Source organism: Saccopteryx bilineata, chromosome 6 (assembly GCF_036850765.1).
Source record: "Saccopteryx bilineata isolate mSacBil1 chromosome 6, mSacBil1_pri_phased_curated, whole genome shotgun sequence".
Lineage (NCBI taxonomy): Eukaryota > Metazoa > Chordata > Mammalia > Chiroptera > Emballonuridae > Saccopteryx > Saccopteryx bilineata.
Genome location: NC_089495.1, coordinates 152,359,144 through 152,380,733, shown reverse-complemented (window position 1 = coordinate 152,380,733; position 21,590 = coordinate 152,359,144). Strand labels below are relative to the sequence as shown.

Genomic DNA, 21,590 nt, shown 5'->3' with positions numbered 1-21,590 from the left:
TGCCTTTTTGAGTTCTGGGCAACCTATTTCCAATGAAAGGAAGTGGGTCTCCCTGCATGTGATTGTTGTAAATGTAAAAAATAGTGCATAGGAAATCAGAAGATGAGGTTCTGTCCTGGCTCTGGCACTTACTGGCTTTGAGGCTATTAAGTGCACTTAATTCAGGGCACTTAACTGCATGCAACCCTGTTTTCATATCCATACCATAAAGATTATAGTTGACCTTCTGACATCATCAGGTTTTTGTGAAAGAACATACATAAAGTATTTTATAAACCACGCAGTACTCTGCAAGTCCTAGCATCCCCAAGTTAGAAGAGTTATTAGGGACCATTTAGCACTACTTCTGATTTTATACATAAGAAAACAGGCTCAAAAGGTTAAATGACTTTATTTAGATGAGTCATTTTTTCACTCCAGGCTACACATTAGAATCACCTGGTACATTTTTTTAAAAATATTACTACCTGGTCTTTAACTCAAACTGGTAGATCAGAAGCTACGGGGCTGGAGCCTGCCAGGCATTGGTAGGTTTTAAAAGCTTCGCAAGTGATTCCAATGTGTAGGCAGGATTGAAAACTTTTGCTCACATCATATAACTTATCAAGGGTGGTATCAGGAACAAGCATGGCTTCCTGTCTTCACAGAGAGATCACTCTGCTACATCAAGATGACACCTGCCCTGGCTGGTTGGCTCAGCGGTAGTGCATCGGCCTAGCGTGCGAAGGACCCGGGTTCGATTCCTGGCCAGGGCACACAGGAGAAGCGCCCATTTGCTTCTCCACCCCTCCGCCGCGCTTTCCTCTCTGTCTCTCTCTTCCCCTCCCGCAGCCAAGGCTCCATTGGAGCAAAGATGGCCCGGGCGCTGGGGATGGCTCCTTGGCCTCTGCCTCAGGCGCTAGAGTGGCTCTGGTCGCAACATGGCGACGCCCAGGATGGGCAGAGCATCGCCCCCTGGTGGGCAAAGCGTCGCCCCTGGTGGGCATGCCGGGTGGATCCCGGTCGGGCGCATGCGGGAGTCTGTCTGACTGTCTCTCCCTGTTTCCAGCTTCAGAAAAATGAAAGAAAAAAAAAAAAAGATGACACCTAACAGTTAGGAGACTGTGTCAGCAAACAGAGATACCCAATGGGAATAAGGATGAGGATTTCCGTGGCAAGACTCAGCTGTTTAGGTAGGAAGTATAAGTCATCTCTGTGTCTAGTTGCTCTGTCATTCTGTCTGATGCAGGATGAGACCTAGTTTTTCGACATTTCTTGCCTGACAACCAACTATTCCTGGTCCCATAGCCCCATAGTCCAACCAACATTCTTAAAAGTAATCAGTTGAAGTGTTCACATTTACCAGTGTAACAAAAGTTCCTTTCATAAAGAAGTGATTCTGAATTTAAGAGTTACTCCAAGACAAAGGGAGGTAAAGGCAGTATCTATGGTAAATTTTGAGAGGATTTTAAATATCGCAAACGTCTTTATTTGAATAAAGAAATGCACTGGGGTAGTGCTTCTCAGCCTGGAGTACTTACTGGAAGTACATGCATGGCCTATAGAAATTTTAAAAACTGTTTCTGTTTTTAGGGTAATTTAAAAAATATATAATCCTGCTGAAATAATCTGTATGAATATCTCATATCCAAGAGTTGCCCTACTATTGGTGCCCATATTTGCATTTGGCTTCACAATCACATAGGTGTTAAACAACAGAACTCTGACATGGCTGATGAGAAAAGATTGGAAGCAATGTGATATGTAAATTAGGTACAGAGTAAGAGCTAAATGGTGTCACAACCAGCTAGTCACAAGCAGAAAATGCAGTAGTTTCAGTAGAGAAAAAGAGTGGGAGACTTGAGTCATCCCGAGGCACACCGCAGCAGAGGCATTGTTATGCCTCTGCTTGTTAGCTCAAAAGAACGTAAGCTATAGTAATCAGTACCATATTCCTACTGAGAGCATAGATTGTTTTAGCAAAACAATATGATCGATCATAAGTTTAAGAAACTTTGTAAAAAAAATAAAAGGAATTTTCATGGGTTAAGTGTTAATTACTAATATGCAAATATGAATCCATGAAAAGGATTAGGTTAGGTGAATTGAAAGTAGATGGCCTATTGACTCCAGAGATAGGGAGTTAAAAAAAAATACTTGGAAGAAAAGAAAGGACAGAGAGACTCTAAAGCAGGGGTCTCAAACTCAACTCAGCATGTGGGCCGCAGAGCAAGATCACAGCTGTTCGGCGGGCCGCACTAGGTCTACAAAAGGCAATTGTTACGCAACACTTTTCAATGTCACAAAATGACCAGAAACTGTAGTTCATGGATTAGTCTGCGGGCCGCAAAAAATTGTTCGGCGGGCCACATGCGGCCTGCAGGCCGCGAGTTTGAGACCTCTGAAAAGCATAGAAAATTCAATATATGATGATATAAGTGAAGGAATTAAAACATAGTTCTGGAAGCACTTGCCATGAATAAAGGTCTAGGAGACCAAAATGCAGAGTTGAGGGAAGGACGCAGACCTAGAGCAGGGGTTAGGAGAAAGGGTGGCAGAGCTGAACTGGACAAAAAAGGAGAGAGGAAACAGTGGCTTCTGTTAGTGCTGGAGTGAGGCTTACTCATAGCTATGGAGGCTGAAGACATGTGCAGTTCTGTGAAACAGTAAGGGTGGATGTCCAATTATTCACACTTTTCTAGGTGAATCATTACAAGACTATTCCCTTAAGTAGTATCATAGACATCTGGAGGTGGCTGTTTATTGGACCTCAAGGGTGTCAGTCTTAAATTGGTGATTAAACGGGGCTTATAAATCAGAAGAGAGAACTGTAGGGAAGGCTACTAAGACTGGGAAGTCTAATTGAAGAGAAATGTTTCTTTTGAGGGGGCTAGCAATTCAGAGATAAAACTATGTTCAAACATAAAGGTGCACCACTACTACTGTGGCCCCTTGCTTGCTCCCTCTGCCTTTAGAAGATTCTGTCAGAATACTGGTAACATATTAATAAAGTATTAATAGACCAGTGGTTCCAAATTTTCTACATGGTGTCACAAAGACTTGAAATCACTTAGGGTCAGGAAAATTGGAGGCATTCAAATTTCTGAGACTAAGTCAGAAACTAGGAAGGAGAGAGTCAGTGGGCCACATTGCCCCTGGGAAGTTCTGGCAAACAGGCGTTCCGGGAAAAAAGCAGGTAGCATATTGCAAAAGGGACACATGCGGACAAAACCGAGCTTGGGAAACTTTCAGATTTCTTTTTGAAAAGTTTAAGTTGTTTTATCATTTTTTAAAAGTGTACTTTTCATTTGCATATAAATTTAAAGATAAACTTAAGAATGACCCACCTTACTCCAAGCATATTTCCAGGTCACACAACTGTCTCCTCCTAGAAGATCCTTGAGCCAGGTGACTGGATTTTGGTAAATCTTACCACTTTCTACCTTAATTTTACCACTCAATAAAACACTGGCTTTGTGGGTAGTCTCCTAAAAAAAATTAATGTTAAAAAATAGATGAAATATGTGAACTTCAGCTTCTGGCTATGATGAAATAAAAGGGACCAGATTTACCCTAAAACCTGACAGACCTCCCCCATCCCAAATAGACAAAATATATAAAACAATGGCTTAAAAATCCTTAAAACTCAGTAAGAAAACAAGAAACCAATAAAAAATGGACAAAAGATTTGGACACTCCTCCAAAGAATACTTATGAAGGCAAATAGCACATGAAAACGTGCTCACCATAATTAATCATCATGAAATGCAAACTAAAACTACAACACATGTAGTACATATGTACATACATCTATACTATATGTTAGCATGACTAAAGTTAAAAGACTGATCATACTAATTGTTGACTAAGGAAAGATGTAGAGGAACTCTAACTCTCATATATAGCTGGTGGGAATATATATGTTACAAACTACTTTGGCAGTCTCTTACAAAGTTAAATATATACTTATCATATATAATTCAGCAACTCCACTCTTAAGTATTTACCCCCCAAAAAATTAAAGCCTATGTCATACCAAAACCATGTATCAATGTTCATAGTAGCTGCATTTGTAATAACCAACAATTGAAAATAATATAAACATCATAGATGAATTGATAAACTGCAGTATATACATACAATGAACTACTATTTAGCAATAAAAAAGAATAAACCACTGATATATGCTACAATAGAGATGAATCTCAAATAATTATGCTCAGAGAAAGAAGCCAGACAAAAATAAATACATATGGTATAATTCCACTTATACAGAATGTTTGAAATGCAAACTCATGTATAGGGACAAAAAGCAGACCAGAGAGTGGCATGGGAAGGGAGTGGATAAAGGAGATGTACAAAAAGACACAAAGAAATTTTAGGGGTTGATGAATATGTTCATTATCTTGTTTGTAGTCATGGCTTCACAAGTATATGCATATGTCAAAACTTGTTTCAAATTGTATATTTTAAATATGTGTCATGTATTGTATGTCAGCTACATCTTAATAAAGAAAAACAGCTGAGGAAAAGTTGTATTAAAATTTTATTATAGCTGATCCAGAGAACTAACCACAACTGTCAAAATACTAGTTAATGTAACTAATTTACTAAATAAAATTTGATTTGCTTTGGCTAATCTGAGGTAGGTACTAATTAGTAATAAATTGGTCGACAGGTAAGTAAACAGGAGCATCAAGAAATCTGAGATCCAGCTATTAATTTGGTCTTTAAATTATACTTTGGTGCTCTAAAATCAATTTTTTTTGCTCCTAACTTATATGCTTACTAACCAAGAAAAGGCTAATTATCCAGAAATGAAAAGGGTTGGAAACACAGGCCATTTAGATCATGTTCCAGTGAGCTGGATTGGGACCTTGTTAACAAGGAAGCATTCCAGGACTCTGCAATCTCTGCCACTCAGATTTCCTCTTTCTAAAAGTGAATGTGGAAAAAGAGGAGAGGAAGTCTCTTTTGTCAGCATTTCTACCAGAACCTATTTTTCCTCCTCTACTTTTATGCATATGTGATATTATTTTAATTGAGTTACTTTTACTTAAACTCTAAGTCACAATTTGTCTGTAAAAACAAATTGAGCTTCTGTGGAAGATGAATTTATACTTCTCTCTTATTAGGGGAAGTTTCAGCAGTATACTGGTAGCTCCCAAAATTGTGGAATCAAAGCCAGCTCCAACTTATTATTTTTATGTTGTTCTTAATTAAATCCATCCTGGTGCAATATAATTGCCTAGTTCTGGTCAGAGAGCCCAAAGGTACTTGTGACTAAAATATTCAGGGCAATTCTAGAAGCAGGATTTCACTTGCTAAGAATACAATGGTTGTGGTCCTCCATTCAAGAAGCCCAGCCAAACTCTATCTCATTAATTGAAACTAAATGCGTACACTATGTAACAGCAACAATTATTCACTTACAAAATTCAGATGATTTTAGAGAAAAAAATTAAGATACCTGTGTTTTGAATTCCAAAATGTTATTTCCTGGAATCATTCTTCCTAATACTATCAGATCCTTTATCTGCATACATTTCTTTTTAGGCGCTGAGCTGTAGTTTAAAGGCTTTTTTGTAGTATGCTGATGGCCAGACCCAGGGGAAGAGGGGCTCTGACTGTCATTTGCATGCGGAACAGCAAAAGCTGATTTTTTAAGATATGGTTCCACTTGATGCCCTAAATCATCACTGCCTAAATCATCAACATCCTGATACGTCAGGATTTTTGATGATCCCCTAGGTAGTTGCTGGAAAGCTGTTTTCCTGTTTCTTCTTTTTGGATTATAATTGGGAAAAGCATGACCACAAATAACAGCTGATGGATGAGCATCATTTTGGGCAAGTACACTTGTGATTTCTGAAGTATTTAATGTGCCATTTACCGCTGGAGGGCTATAGGATTTATCATCTTGGGCTGTATTTTTTGTAAGATCAATTTCTTTTTGTGAATATTCAGCTTGAGCAATAACAGCAACAGGCTGGGATTGTAATTTAATCTTCTTAGTGCCATCTGAAGGTCTGGATTTTGATAATCCATCCAAGTTACAGCCATTAACATTTTGTCTAGAATTCAGTTCATTCCTAGAAAACTCTTCCCTTCTCATTGTCTCTGAACTTAGACAAGTATTGGTATTTTGGCTGTCATTCCATGTTTCCAGAGCCAACTGTGTTTCCTTTCTGCTCCCACAAGCAAGGCTGACAGGGGAAAATGAACCTGACTGGGGCTGCACTGGGTCTTCCAGACCGGTAAATTCTTGGCTGTCCTCTTCACAAGAGATCTCTGAGCTGGACGGCAGCTTCCTCCAACCAAGTTCAGACACAGGTGTAACATTATTATAGTTTTGTAATTTTTGGCTTAATCTTCTCTGGTTTTTTGCCACAACTAAAAGGCTCTTCTGTCTTGTGGCCAAGTTAGCCAGCTGTTCTCTCAGAACACCATGCTTAAATGATTCTATGGACACCCTATAGGAAGAAACAGAAAGAGACAAAAAATACAACACAGAAAACATTTTTAAACAGTCTTTTGTATTTTAAAGATATCTTGTCTCAATTTAAATTTGATAACTTCAAAGTTCACAAGTCTGTCTTTGCAATTTATTTCCTTTGAGAGGAAACTGAGTCTTAAGGTCAGTTTGCTTTGTTAAATAGGTGTCAGTGTAGTTATCCACATTTATAACCATATTTATATTCATATCACTATTTAGCATTTGTGTGTCATACCTAAAAGAGAAATAAAACTTGGTAGTCTGTCTAGATATCTACTAGTCCTTTACTTGGAAGCTAGAGAGTGGTAACTGAGGAGAAACATCATTCTTCAAGTTTGAAGTCTGCTTACCAGTTTACAGTGTAAAGGTATACCAGGAAGTAAAATTTGGGAGTAAGTTCCACTCAAGTTCCCTTAGCAATGGAAGAGTGAGATTGTTTTGTGAATAATTATACCTGAGCTATATCTGAGAAATTCAATTCAACCAGTAATTACTGCAAGTGTATGCTGAACCTATACTGAGGCATTTTCAAGTCCCAGGGGACTACCCAGATAAGCATTATCCTCCAAACGAAAACTCTAGGGCTTGAGAAGTAAGTGGGAGAAAATGGCTCACCCATACCTCTGTCTTTTAGTTATACCCACCTATTACAATTATCTTTAGGATATCCTCTGACACCTTATTTCTAATGGTTCTCAAACTTTTTGTCCTCAGAACTTTTTTTATACTCTTAAAAACTATTCAGAAACCCAAAGAGCTTTTGCTTATATGAGCTGTAGCTATTAATATTTACACTTTAGAAAATAAAACTGAAAAAATTTAAAAATACAAAGTACCCGAGCACACATTCCATTAGCTGTTAGAGTGATGATGTCATAATACACCAGGTAGCCTCAAGACAATTCCACTGTACAGCCATGAGAGAATGAGAGCAAAAAAAAGGCAGATAATATCTTAGTATTCTTATAAAAATAGTTTTGACTTCATAGACCGCTTGAAATGGTGTTAGGGACCACCCTTTAAGAGCAGCTGTTTTAAGGAAGTAGTGATTACTTCAATCACAGTTTAGAGTTGTTGGTACTGAACTCCAATTAGAGTAGTGTTAAAGCAAGTAGTAGATGTAAGTGGAAGAAGCAGCAAGAAGAAATCAGATAGCAAACAATTGGTAGCATAAAATGCAAGAAACTAAATAGAAAAAAAAGAAATTAACAATATCACATTTAAAAATACATGAAACAAAGAGTTCAGACAGAAACTAAAAATGCTCTTTGGTTTATAAGATTTTAAGTCTTACAACAATATTAATAAGGATTTACACCTGAAACCCTAAATGATCAGGAACTTTCCAAAATTCTAAGTATCTTGTTACAGAGGACATAAAGAAAAATTGAAGCTGGCCTTTTCCAAAGTCCACTAGAAAATATCATTTAGTCAATATCCATCTGTAGGTCCTATTAGCTCACTGATTTCTAGAAAGAAATTTATCATGTTTAATCATTAGAGAGAAAAGCAAAATAGACATAAAGATAGATTTATAAATAAAAATAGAAAACTGATTTTAAAATAAGTTCAGAAAAAATTTTGAATGATTATTAGACAAGAATGTAAGAAAATTAGAAAAATTACGTGTGAATAAAGAATAAGGTAAACAATATCTGAATATACATTGAAGCATTATTCACAATAGTCAAGACATGGAAACAACCTAAGTGTCCAAAAATAAATGAATGGATAAAGAAAATGTAACACATATACATATACACATACAGTGGAATATTATTCAGCCATAAAAAGGAAATCCTACCATTTGTGGCAACATGGATGGACCTTGATGCCATTATGTTAAGTGAAATAAGTCAGACAAAAAAACAAATACCTTATGATCTCACTTATATATAGAATCTAAAAAATTATACATATATATTTAGATGTAGTAGGGGCTGACATGGGTGAAAGTGGTAAAAAGGTACAAATATCCCTTTATTAAATAGGTAAGTTCTAGGGATGTAATGCACAGCATGGTAGCTACAGTTAATAATACTGTAGTATATATTTTATTTCTTTATTTAGCAAGAGAGAAAAGGGAAGGGAGGAAACAGGAAGGGAGAGAGATTGAAAGCATCAACTCATAGTTGCGGCACTTTGTTCATTGATTGCTCCTTATATGTGCCTTGAACCTGGGGCGTGGGGGGATCCAGCCAAACCTATGATCCCTTGCTTAAGCCAGCGACCTTGGGCTTCAGGCTAGTGACCTTTGGGCTCAAGACAGTGACCATGGGGTCATGTTGATGATCCCATGCTCAAGTCAGCAACTCTGCCCTCAAGCTGATGAGCCTTTGCTCGAGCAACATGACCCTGTGCTCAAGCCGGCTCCTCGACTTTTCGAATCTGGGACCCCAGTGTCCAGGTCCACACTCTATTCACTGTGCCACCACTGACAAGGCTGTATTGTGTATTTTAAAGTTGCTAAGATAACATATCTTAAAAGTTCTCATTACAAGAAAAAAATAGGGGACATAAGTAGCTAAGTCTGTGAAAAGCTAATAAAAATAATGATCAAACAAAAAAAATACATATATAACATCTTTCTCAAAAAAGAATGAGAAGAGGTATATAACCAATATAATCAGGACAAAACTCCTTAGGAAGTCCGAAAATTTGTAAGTACACAAATGACAAAGTACACATAATCTGCTTAGGAAAACATTTATGACAGTATAAAGTAAAAAATTTTAATGTAAAAAATTTGAGTTTAATATGAAAAAAAATTTTAGTTTGGGAATTCCTGACTAGAAAACTTTCATAAAATTCTTGGTTACTGACAACTTTTTGTTTTCTGAATATTTCCAGTAATAAACAAGAAAAATATCTTTCTAAGAAGTACAATTCTAATATCACAAAGTTATTTTTTGGTCCTAAGCAACATTAAGATTTTTTTCCCCTTCTTTTCCAAGTGAGAGGAGAGGAGACCCACATGCGCCCTGACCAGGATCCACCCAGCAATCCCCATACAGGCCAATGGTCTGCCCATCTGTGGCCATGCTCACAACCTAGCTATTTTTAGTGCCTGAGGCAGAGGTTCCACAGAGCCATCCTCAGCACCTGGGGCAGATGAGCTCGAACCAATTGAGCGTGGCTGTGAAAGAGGAAGAAAGGGAGAGAAGGGGAAGTAGGGGGTGGAGAAAAAGATGGTTGCTCTTCCTGTGTACCCTGACCAGGAATCAAACCTGGGACATCCACATGCTGGGCCAATGCTCTACCACTGAGCCAACTGGCTAGGGTACTATTCTACTTAAAAATGGATAAATTCTCAAACACACTCCTACTTTTTTCACTCACCTGTATTTTTTAGCCAGATCATCCCTTTCTGCCTTCTGTTTGGCAAGCACATTATTCATAACCTCTTTTATCTCTAACATCTTTTTGGTGTATTGTTCTAGAAACAAGGTAATAAAATAAAAAGTAAGTACTTTCAGAGATAGCAAATGTTAAACATGGTCACATAAGATTCAGAATTACTGTTAATTTTAAAAAGTTATTATTTCCTTACTCTCTTCCTCAATATCAACGGCCCAGATACATAAATCAAGGCTTATTCAAGGCTTATTCACTTATGTAACCTTATGGAAGTACCCTGAAGTGTCTAGGTAAGAACACTGTACCAAGAAAGGGCAGGCCAGCCTGACTTCTAATCCTACCATCAAAATGACTAAGGGCAGTGAAACTGGACAAGTCTTATGACCTCTATAGTCAGCTTTTTTTCCTGTGAAATGAGGGTAGTCAAGAAAAATGAATAGGAATATAAGTATTTTGCCTATATAATAATTTACTTTTTTAAATACAAAAATACATTATTATTGTAAAAATATTCAAACAATATGAATGTTTACACAGTAGAAATTAGAAGAGTATACCACTCATTCCCCTGCTTCACCTCTATTTTACTTCATGAAACAGATTGCTGTTAATACTTTGGTAGCAGTGTATGTATTTGTGTGTGTACATTAACCCTTTGAGTAGTGAGGTTTTTTCATGCTCGCTGACCCCTGGGAGTGCATTTCTTTTTTCAAAAAATTAAAAATTAGTTCCAGTTCCAGTTTTATTAACTTAAAATCCTGATTGTTTGATAACCAATTTATGGAAACAAGAAGAACATACATTTGCCTTTTTTTAATGTTGCCTTACACATTTTAAAAATAAATCGAACATACTCTGAATGGTCAGGAGGCACGAGGACGTACATGAACGTTTGTACTACTCAAAGGGTTAAATATATTTATATAAGGTATTGCTCTATATATTTATACTATATATAACTACATGTTATATGTATTTAAAAATAAGAATTGTGCTATCAGTTCTTATTCTTTACACTTGACACATAGGGCTATATGAAATCAAAGGTCACTTATATATCTATATAAAACAAATTTTATAATAATTACTTAATTTTCCTACTTTCTTTCTTTCCTTCTTATTCTCATTCCAAAACCAAGCAAAAATGCTACAAAGAAAAAAAGACTATAGGCCAATATCCCTGATTAACTTAGATGCTAAAATTCTCAACAAAATATTAGCAAATCAGATCCAGCAATACATAAAAACAATCATACATCATAATCAAGTGGGAATTATGCTGGGAAGGAAAGGCTAGAACAATATTTGTAAATCAACCAATGTGATTCATCACATAAACAAAAGGAAGGATAAAAGCCACATGATAATATCAATAGAGGCAGAAAAAGCATTTGATAAAATCCAGCACCCATTTATGAACAAAACTCTCAGCAAACTGGGAATACAGAGAACATAACTCAATATGATAAAGGCTATCTATGACAAACCCACAGCCAACATCATACTCAACGGGCAAAAATGAAAAGCAATCCCCTTAAGAATAGGAACAAGGCAGGGGTGCCCTCTTTCAGCACTCTCATTCAACATAGTTCTGGAAGTCCTAGTTATAGCAATCAGACAAGAAGAAGAAATAAAAGGCATCCAAATTGGAAAATAAAAAGTAAAACTTTCAATATTTGCTGATGACTTGATACTGTACATAGAAAACCCTAAAGTCTCAATCAAAATCCTACTGGAACTGATAAAATGAATTCAGCAAGGTGGCAGAATATAAAATCAATATTCAGAAATCAGTGGCATTTATATACACTAACAATGAACTGTCCGAAATAGAAATTAAGGAAACAATCCCCTTCACTATTACAACCAAATAAATAAAGTACCTAGTAGTAAATTTAACCAAGGATGTTAAAGACCCATTCTTAGAAAACTATAAAACATTCATAAAAGAAATCAAGGAAGATACAAAGAAATGGAAGCACATACCATGTAAATGGATAGAAAGAATAAATATCATTAAAATGTGTATACTACCCAAAGCAATCTATAAATTAAATGCAATTCCTATTAAATTACCAATGTCATACTTCAAAGATATAGAAAAAATATTCTAAAAATTCATATGGAACAAAAAAATAACATGAGTAGCCTCAGCAATCTTGAAAAAGAAAAATAAAGCAGCAGGTTCACATTTCCTGATATCAAGTTATACTACAAGGCCATTGTACTCAAAACAGCTTGGTACTTGCATAAGAACAGGTATACAGATCAACAGGACAGAACAGAGAACCCAGAAATAAACCCACATCTTTAAGGTCAATTGATAATTGACAAAGGAGGTAAGAGCATACAGTGGAGTAAAGACAGTCTCTTTAACAAATGGTGCTGGGAAAACTGGACGAATATATGCAAAAAAATGAAACTAGACCATCAACTTTTACCATTCACAAAAATAAACTCAAAATGGATAAAAAAAACTTGAATGTCAATCATAAAACCATGATCTTCTGGAAGAAAACATAGGCAGTAAGCTTTCCGACATCTCTTGCAGCAATATATTTGCTGATTTAACTCCACAGGCAAGTGAAATAAAGTACAGGATGAACAAATGGGACGATATGAAACTAAAAAGCTTTTGCACAGCAAAAGACACCATTAACAAAATAAAAAGACAACCCACACAATGGGAGAAAATATTCGCCAACACATCTGAAAAGAGGTTAATAACAAAAATCTACAAAGAACTTGTAAAACTCAACACCAGGAAAGTAAACAATCCAATCAAAACATGGGCAAAAGAACTGAATAGACACTTCTCCAAAGAGAACATACAGATTGCCATTGGGCATATGAAATAATGTTCAACATCACTAATCATTAGAGAAATGCAAATTAAAACCACAATACCACTTCACACCTGTCTGAATGGCGCTCATCAACAAAACAACACAGAATAAGTGCTGGCAAGGATGTAGAGAAAAGGGAACCCTCCTGCACTGCTGGTGGGAATGCAGGCTGGTGCAGCTACTGTGGAAAACAATATGGAGATTCCTCAAAAGATTAAAAATTGGACTGCCTTTTGACCTAGCTATCCCAGTTCTAGGAATATATCCTAAGAATAACAAATCACTGATTCAAAAAAAGAAATGCACCCCCATGTTTATTGCAATAGCCAAGATCTGGAAACAGCTCAAGTGTCCATCAGTAGATGAGTGGATTAAAAACAGTGGTACATATACACAATAGAATACTATGTGGTCGTGAAAAAGAAGAAAATCTTATCCTTTGCAAAAACATGGATGGACCTGGAGTCTATTATGCTAAGCAAAATAAGCCAGACAGAGAAAGAAAAATATCATATGACTTCACTCATATGAGGAATTCAACAAACAATGTGAACTGAGGAATGGAATAGAGGCAGAGAAGGGGTCAAAGAGTCCAGAGGGAAAGCAGGCAAAGGAAAAGGGGATGAGAGGAGGGCATAAAAGAAAGGAAAGACATTAGTGAAAGTATATAAACATAACACAGAGAGATAAAGGGCAGGATAGTAAATCATGGAGGAAAGGGTGGAAGTTGATAGGAGGAGGGAGAACAGGGAGTGCAAGGAGAACTAGTGGGGGAGGGAAAGGGATATATTCAAGAATACACTTGTAATTATGTAAACACAAAAAATTAAAATCAATAAAAAAAAGATAAGGTAGCAATGACTTAAACTTGAGTATGAGTCCATATTTACCTGCATCTTTGGGGGTTCTTATTTCAAACTCCAGCAAATTTTCTTGTTTTTCTTCTATATCTTGTAGAATAGCACTGATGGTCTGATGCTATCAAGTAAAAATATTAAAAACTTCATTACAAAAAAGTGATGCAACTGATGGATGCAAAGTGTTAATGAAAGTGCTATTAAAAATACTCACTTCACTTAATGTTCAAATTATACACATGCTTTGATTAAACTTAACTATATAAATCCTGCATATTTAAGAGAAAAATTAATTTAAATATATCATGATTTAAATAGAAGATCTATTCCTGGAAAACAGAATGTAAGAGTAGCAACCATATAAAAAATCACAATTTTACACTGACTTCCGTTACAGATGTAGGAGAAAAAACCCCAACTCAGGACCTAATATACTGCTCACAAAAATTAGGGGATATTTTATTGCTTCATATTCATTTTGAAATATCCTCTAATTTTTGTGAACAGTATATTTTAAAGATAACATATATACAACAAGTTCAGTTTCGGGCTTTATACTGTTTATTACTCTTGGACATTATTATACCATTGCACACTATTAAAATATTAAGCATAAAAGCTCTGGCTGTTTGGCTCAGTGGTAATGCATCAGCCTGGTATGTGGATCTCCTGGGTTCAATTCCTGGCCAGGGCACACAGGAGAAGTTCCCATCCACTTCTCCACACTTCCCCCTTCTCCTTTCTCTCTCTCTCTTCCTCTCCCGCAGCCAAGGCTCCACTGGAGCAAATTGTCCCAGGCACTGAGGATGGCACTATGGCCTTGAATCAGGCACTAAAATGGCTCTGGTTGCAACAGAGCAATGGCCTCACGTGGGCAGAGCATCACCCCCTAGTGGGCTTGCTGGGTGGGTCCCGGTAGGGCACATGCAGGAATCTGTCTCTCTGCCTCCTCGCTTCTCAAGTAAGAAAAAAAAAAAAAAGAAAGAAAAAAAATATTGCACATAATATCAGAAATACAAAACACAAAGGGATTTAAGACCATGACTTTATACCCATGCCACTATTAATCTTCCTTCCGAAATGTCTTCAATTTATTCTGCCCAGACCTCTTTTTCTTATGAGAAATGGAATCACAAAGTGAACTCCTGAACCAGACAAACTGGCTGTAAATTCTGATTCCCACTCTTTCTTGCTGATGACTCCAGCAAGTTACTTCTCCTCCTTGCTTGACTTGAGGAACACATATAAAATGGCTAGGGAGTGCCAGCACAAATACTCAATAAAAACTTATTATTAGTATATAAAACCCATCTCATACACAAAACCTCTTAGTAATCTAATCCATACTGATTTTTCTTTTCTCAGAATTACTTAAGAATTTTAGTGCCACAGAATTTAGTATTAACATATGTCTCGTACATTCTATTCCTCTATCAAGATAGTGAGGTGTTGTAGGCAGGAGCATGATTTTTATATTTACATATGGTTTACACCAGGGGTCTCAAACTCGCGGCCCGCGGGCCGCATGTGGCCCGCCGAACAATTTTGTGCGGCCCGCAGACTAATCCACGAAGTTCAAAATATTTTGGATAAAATTAAGTAAGCCTAGGGGCCTACTTGTATTTTTCATTTCTCTAGCATCCTAGCTAGATATTAGCTTAGTTAACAGCAGTTGTGATGCGAACTACAGTTTCTGGTCGTTTTGTGACACTGAGTAAACTGCATGTACGATTGTGCTTGTTGTACTGATTTTTTTTTGTTTTCAACTGCAGTGAGAAAAGTGTTGCGTAACAGTTGCCTTTTGTAGACCTAGTGCGGCCCGCCGAACGGCTGTGATCTTGCTCTGTGGCCCACATGCTGAGTTGAGTTTGAGACCCCTGGTTTACACACTGCTGGATATAAAACTGTTGTTCAATAGATGACAACTAATGGATTGAATCTTATTATCTGTCCTTGAATATATTCTCAATACCCATTCATTTTTAAAACATGTAGGTCCTCAACACCTTCTGAAGTATGTTGCGCTGAAATTTTACTTTGGTACCCAGAAGGGATATGTAAAATGCACAAAATATAACCATCTAGTTATGTGGAAAAGCAATCTCATTGCTGTCATTTATTAAATTAATCAAAATGAAACTATAAAATATAAATATGCTAAACAAATAAACAATGAGATTTACATTGAATAGCTATGGTTATAAAAGCAAATTAAAGGTATGAATTTGTGCATAGACTAAGCCTTTACCTACAGGTTCAGATAAAGAAAACAACATCTGGCCCTGGCTGGCTGGCTCAGTGGATAGAGAGTTGGTCTGGCATAGAAACATCTTGGTTTGATTCCTGGTCAGGGCACACAAGAGAAGCAACCATCTGTTTCTCTCCTCCCCTTCTCCCCCATCTCTCCCTCTTCCCTTCATGCAGCCAGTGGCTCCATTGGTTTGAGCAATGACCCTGGGCACTGAGGATAGCTGAGCTTGTCCGAGCACATCATCTTCAGGAGGTAAAAATAGCTTGTTTGATTCGAGCATTGGCCCCAGATGGGGATTGCCAGGTGGATTCCAGTCGGGGTGCATAAGGAAGTTTGTCTCACTATCTCCCCTACTCTCACTTAAAAAAATAAATAAATAAAAAGAAAACAACTTCTGATGCTGACTTTCCTCTTGCCTTGCCTTATATTGCAGATGCATGTAGTCTCAGTCACCACTGGCCATAGCTTTCACTCCACACGAGCTCCATATTCTACCCTAGAATTTTAATTTTAGTACAAGGGGACAAACTGTAGTTGAATTTCATTCTTTTTCATGTGGCTTTCCAGTTTTCCCAGCACCATTTGTTGAAGAGGCTTTCTTTTCTCCATTGTGTGTTGTTGGCCCCTTTACCAAAGATTATTTGACCATATATATGTGGATTTATTTCTGGGCTCTCTATTCTGTTCCATTGGTCTGCGTGTCTATTTTTCTGCCAATACCATGCTGTTTTGATTATCATGACACTATAATATAATGTGAAGTCAGGTATTGCAATGCCCCCAGTTTCTTTCTATTTCTTTAGGATTACTTTGGCTATTTGGGGTTTTTTATAGTTCCATATAAACTTGATGATATTTTGTTCCATTTCTTTAAAAAATGACATTGGAATTTTGATGGGAATTACATTAAATTTGTATATCTCTTTGGGTAATATGGTCATTTTGACTATATTTATTCTTCCTATCCCTTTTAGTCCTTCATTATTGCTTCCTTATCTTAAAAAACAAACAAAAAACAACCTAAACCAGGACAGGCCTTTGGAACAAGAAGCTTTATGCAGTTTATATTCTGTTTACCATAAAGCTTCATTATGATTTTATCACAGATTTTTTATTTTTATTATGGCAGAATCATCATTGCCTCTTACACTTCTTTTTAAATTTTCTACAATATAGCACAGTGGTGAAGAGTACAGATTCTGGAGTCAGATTACCTGGCGTTTAATTCTGGCATTGCTACTTAACAGAAATGTACTCTGGGATTAAGTTACTTAACCTCTCTTACTTTAGCTTCCTCATCTATAATAAGAAAAGTAATGATAATAACAGAACCTACCTAGAAAAATTATTATGAGGACTAAATGCATTATCGTAGTACTTAGAAAACAGCTTGTTATATAATAAGTAGTGAATATGGAGTATTATTATTATATATGCACTTATTTTATATAGGATAGAGAAGGAGGCTGCCTACATGCTATGATCTGAAAGTAGTATCAAACTAAAATCATCTCATTTCCTTTGTGTGTGGCCCTAGAGTTACCCATCATTCCCAATTTGGTTTGAAATTTCTAATATTCAAAATCAATTTTAAATTTAAAGTACTCATGTTTCTTTTGAGTTTTCCTTTTTCCAAAGTTGGTTTTCCTTAGACTCCTACATCTTCATTACATTTTCTCTAAGGCTTGGTATCTTTATTCCAAAAGCAAATACCCATATAGTTAATAACAATAGAGTAGGTTTTCATAATGTTCTAATCTGTACATGAAAATATACCTTTAAGATATAATATAGTAGGCTGAACTGATATAGAAGGAACTACTATAAACACATGGAAACACTGAATAAAATACAATAAGCTTTAAACACACACATACACACACAGCTAAAAATGAAAAAAAAAAAAAAAGGGAAATTCCCTAGTGCCAGAAATTAAGCTAGCAGTGGCCAATGGGGAATTTGGAACAAACAGATAATAGGGGCTAAGTTTTTAATGCCCATACAGGAACAGAAGACAAGGCATCAAGCCTTAAAGATAATGGCCCAGAGTGTGTATAGTTTAGGTTAGATCAGAATTAGAAAAACTCTACATGTCACCCATTCAGGGCTCTAGCTAGAAGAGTAGAAACTTACTTTTGTCACACATGTATATGAGAACTAAATTTATACAATGTGTGGTTCAGAAACATGAACCGAGAAATAAGAATTAAAACTGGTGTGTGAATAACAAACCTCTAGTGCTCCAGCAGAAGTAAATAATAAACAAGAAGCCTAGCCTCACCAAAATTTTCATAGGAAACAACCATCACTGAAGTGAAATTATAATAAAAAAAATTTACAAACCACATGAAGAATCATCATGGAAACGAGTCAGGAGAGTTTAAAATTCCTTTAGACATGTTTGGAAAGATTACAAATCAAATCAAAATACATAGTCTTATCCAAAATAACATTTCACTGAGGGTACTACTTTGTTTAAGAAGTAAGTTTGGATCTAGTACACTTTGTGTTTTGTCAATGTAAGAATATATATCTTATCAATTAATATATTTTTGCAAAAATATACCTTTATATGAGGGGTTTTACATATAGCAAACACTCTCTATCATTTTAAACCATGTGGGACCCGTGTTAGCTAAACCAGATTGCTTTACTCTTCTCTGAGGCTTGGGGTCTTTTCTACCCAGTATGTATCCTAGATACTTATATGAAATGAGTAAATGAAGAGAAACTATGACAATGGCAGTATCTACAGGATAAGAAGAGGCTAAAGAACCAAACATAGGTGTAAAAGACCTAATCGACAGTTCTTAATCAATGCAGATAATTGAGAATCAGCCATACAATATATTTTGAGTTTCTTCTGTTCAATTACGCTATATTTTCTTATGACAAAACACAGTTTTAACTTGCATGTTCTTAAAATGGAGAGTGTTGTCAATAGTCAAAGTCTGGATGGCACAAAGAACAGCATTTTCTAGGCTGAAGAACAAAGAATTTCAATTTCACTCACCATAGTAAGGCTTTCTCTTGTTTTTTCTTGTTGTGAAAGAGAAGGTGCATCAACAATTTTTAAGTCATCATAAAAACACGGTTTGTCTCTTTGGGGCAGGCCAGTAGGAATTTTTACTTAAAAAATAAATAAAATTAGAAAATATAAGACTGTGTAAAAATTTAGCTTCACTTTATCAATTGCAATGATGACAACAATAAATTAACTCTACAACTATTACAATATCTTAACATTGGTCAATACCTCAGTATTTATTAACAATGAACTAATTACAGCTAACATTTACTGAATACTTAACATATGCTACATATCAAACTTTCCCCCAAATCATCTTATTTAATCTTCATATAAATCCTGTGAGATAGGTAGTTTATTATATCCATTATACAGAAGAGGAAAGTGAAGCTTGGAGGGCTTCAGAAAGTTGCCTAATTGTCACAGCTAGTACTGAAACCAAATTTGACTCCATAATCTATGCTCTTAATCACTATGACTATGATTCATTGTCCCTGTAAAGTTCTCTCTGACCCTTCTCCCATTCTGATTCTCTTTCTCCATATAACCATTGTATCCTGCACTCTTCATCCCTTTAGGGTACCTGACCAAGGAAATATGTATACAAGAAACAACAAATAAGTGGGAATAAATATATCACTTTATAATAGAGTGCCCAATAACTCCAAATGCAAGGCTTCCTTAATTTGAGCTGACATAAATCATGGGATCTGAACCTTTAGATATACGGCCTTGAAAAGGGATTCAGACAGAAATGGGGCTCAAAAAAAAGGCCCTGACTCTATGGACTAACCATATACTAGCAGGCAATAAAAAGAGGAACCTTGTATCACTCTTGCCCTTGACCTACACATGATGGAGCTTACTAGTAAAATGTGATACAATGATTATCCTTGGCTCTCACCAAGCATATCAATGATATGATTTCTTCCTTGAAAATCAACAGTTGGTAAGAATGGTGGTAGGCTGTGGGAGAAATGTGTGACAGACTCTTCCCAACATTCTCTCTCACATAGAGCAGATTATGTTCCCGAGTTTTTTTCTTCTGAGCCCAGGCTCAAGCATAAGGGAAAAGGTAGAACAATTTCTTCTTTTAAACACTTAATACAAATTGTGTTGAATTCCCTGTTTTCTACTTGGTCTCTCCAAAAGACTGGAAGCTCTCTGTTGGCAAGTACCTGGTTTGCATAGCAAGTACTCAACAAATATGTTTTTTAAATTAGTGTTTACTAAATGCCTATTATTTATAGATAATTCATTCTATTATTTCAATTCACACTACTGATAAAAAATGGTTCATAAAATCTAGCCTGGCTGTATATTCCCTTAAAATATTTTTTCACTATTACATTACATACTCATATATTTGCTTTAAAAATTCATAATCTAGCATTAAAATATTAGGTTCTTTTTAAAAATCTTACATTAGTCCAACTTTCATATAAATTAAAAATACTTAAGTAGCGAAATGTTAGTTGCAAAGAGTTTAGCAGTATATTGTCTTTTTCTAGCCCCACTACAAATAAATCAATCTGTGTAGTTTCAGTTACATCTCTATGTCAGACCCAATGTTAGGAAGATTGATACTTATTTAATGAATGGTATGGGTTTTATTTCAATATATAACTCCAAATCCAATTGGAACAATATGATTTATAAAATAAAACAAGTTTGAAAATGTTACTTTCTAAAAACAAATGTTTTTCAAGAGTTTATAAACATAAAAACATCCATCCCAGCCATAAAATAATTTATACAACAAATATAAAGATTTTTCTGAGGATTCCAAGATAGCAACAGAGTAGGCGGACGTTCCAACTACCACCTCCCAGGACCAAACTGGATTACAACTTAATTTAAGAACAATCATCTTGAAAAACCAACTTTGGACTAAAGGAAGAGGAGTCTATAACCAAGGATCACAGAAGAAGCCACATCAAGACTGGTAGGAAGGGCAGAGACGCGGAAAGGGCTGCTCCGCTCCCAGGAGTGAGGGGCAGCTGAGGGTCCCAAGGGATTCTCACTGTGGGGAGGGTCACCCTGAGAGGTGTGGGTGCTAAGCCCCAGACACAGAACCCAGCCTAGAGCCCCAGAGCCTAGAAGAGGCACCCAGACAGCACTTGGTGGTGAAAAGAGCTGGGTTTCTGTCTATGAGAAAGAGACACAGTTCTCAGAGATGCAGGCTCTGTCTTAAAGGGCCCATGCAGAAAACCTCCCTGCAGCCACTTACCAAGAACTCTGGAGGGGAAAAACTGAGAAGACTAGGGTTGCATGAGGGGAGTGCAAAGTTGGAGGCCCAGGGAGAGACACTGAGGGAGACAGTCACCAGAACCCTTGTGCTGAGTCATTCTCCAATACTGTAGTCATCATCTTTCTTGGGCAGAGCATCCCCTCTGTGCAGCATCAGCCTGGGAAAAAGCAACTACTCTTCCCTCAAGAGTCTCTCCTACCCTAGTCATAGCCATGGATTGTTCTGAGAGGCAAGGAAGCAGTAGCGCATCAGTGACTCAGATTTCTGGTGTTGAGACCGGAGCTTTCCCCCACACACTCCCGACTCTAAAACTGCTCCTTCCACCTCATGGGAAACACAGTAGAAACTGTCTGAACAGCAGGCAGACCACACCTCTGGGTCCCAGAGGCCAAACCCACCAGACTCCTGGGGCCACAACCTACTGAAGTCTGTGAAAAGAGTCTGGACAGACTGACACCTGGGGCTGAAGGGCAGAGCCACACCCTCCACCATTCCTAATCCTGGAATTGCTGCAGGCACTAGACT

General features: G+C 36.8%; 1 protein-coding gene across 1 annotated transcript in view; it reads right to left on the bottom strand.

Annotated features, from left to right (window-relative positions):
• The window catches only part of ANKRD31 (ankyrin repeat domain 31), a 259,980-nt gene that overhangs the window by 42,355 nt on the left and 196,035 nt on the right, over positions 1 to 21,590 (bottom strand). The window contains 5 exon segments of the mRNA XM_066237559.1: positions 3,327 to 3,467; positions 5,450 to 6,452; positions 9,815 to 9,911; positions 13,569 to 13,656; positions 18,800 to 18,915. Of these exon segments, the coding sequence (XP_066093656.1) occupies positions 3,327 to 3,467; positions 5,450 to 6,452; positions 9,815 to 9,911; positions 13,569 to 13,656; positions 18,800 to 18,915 (1,445 nt within the window).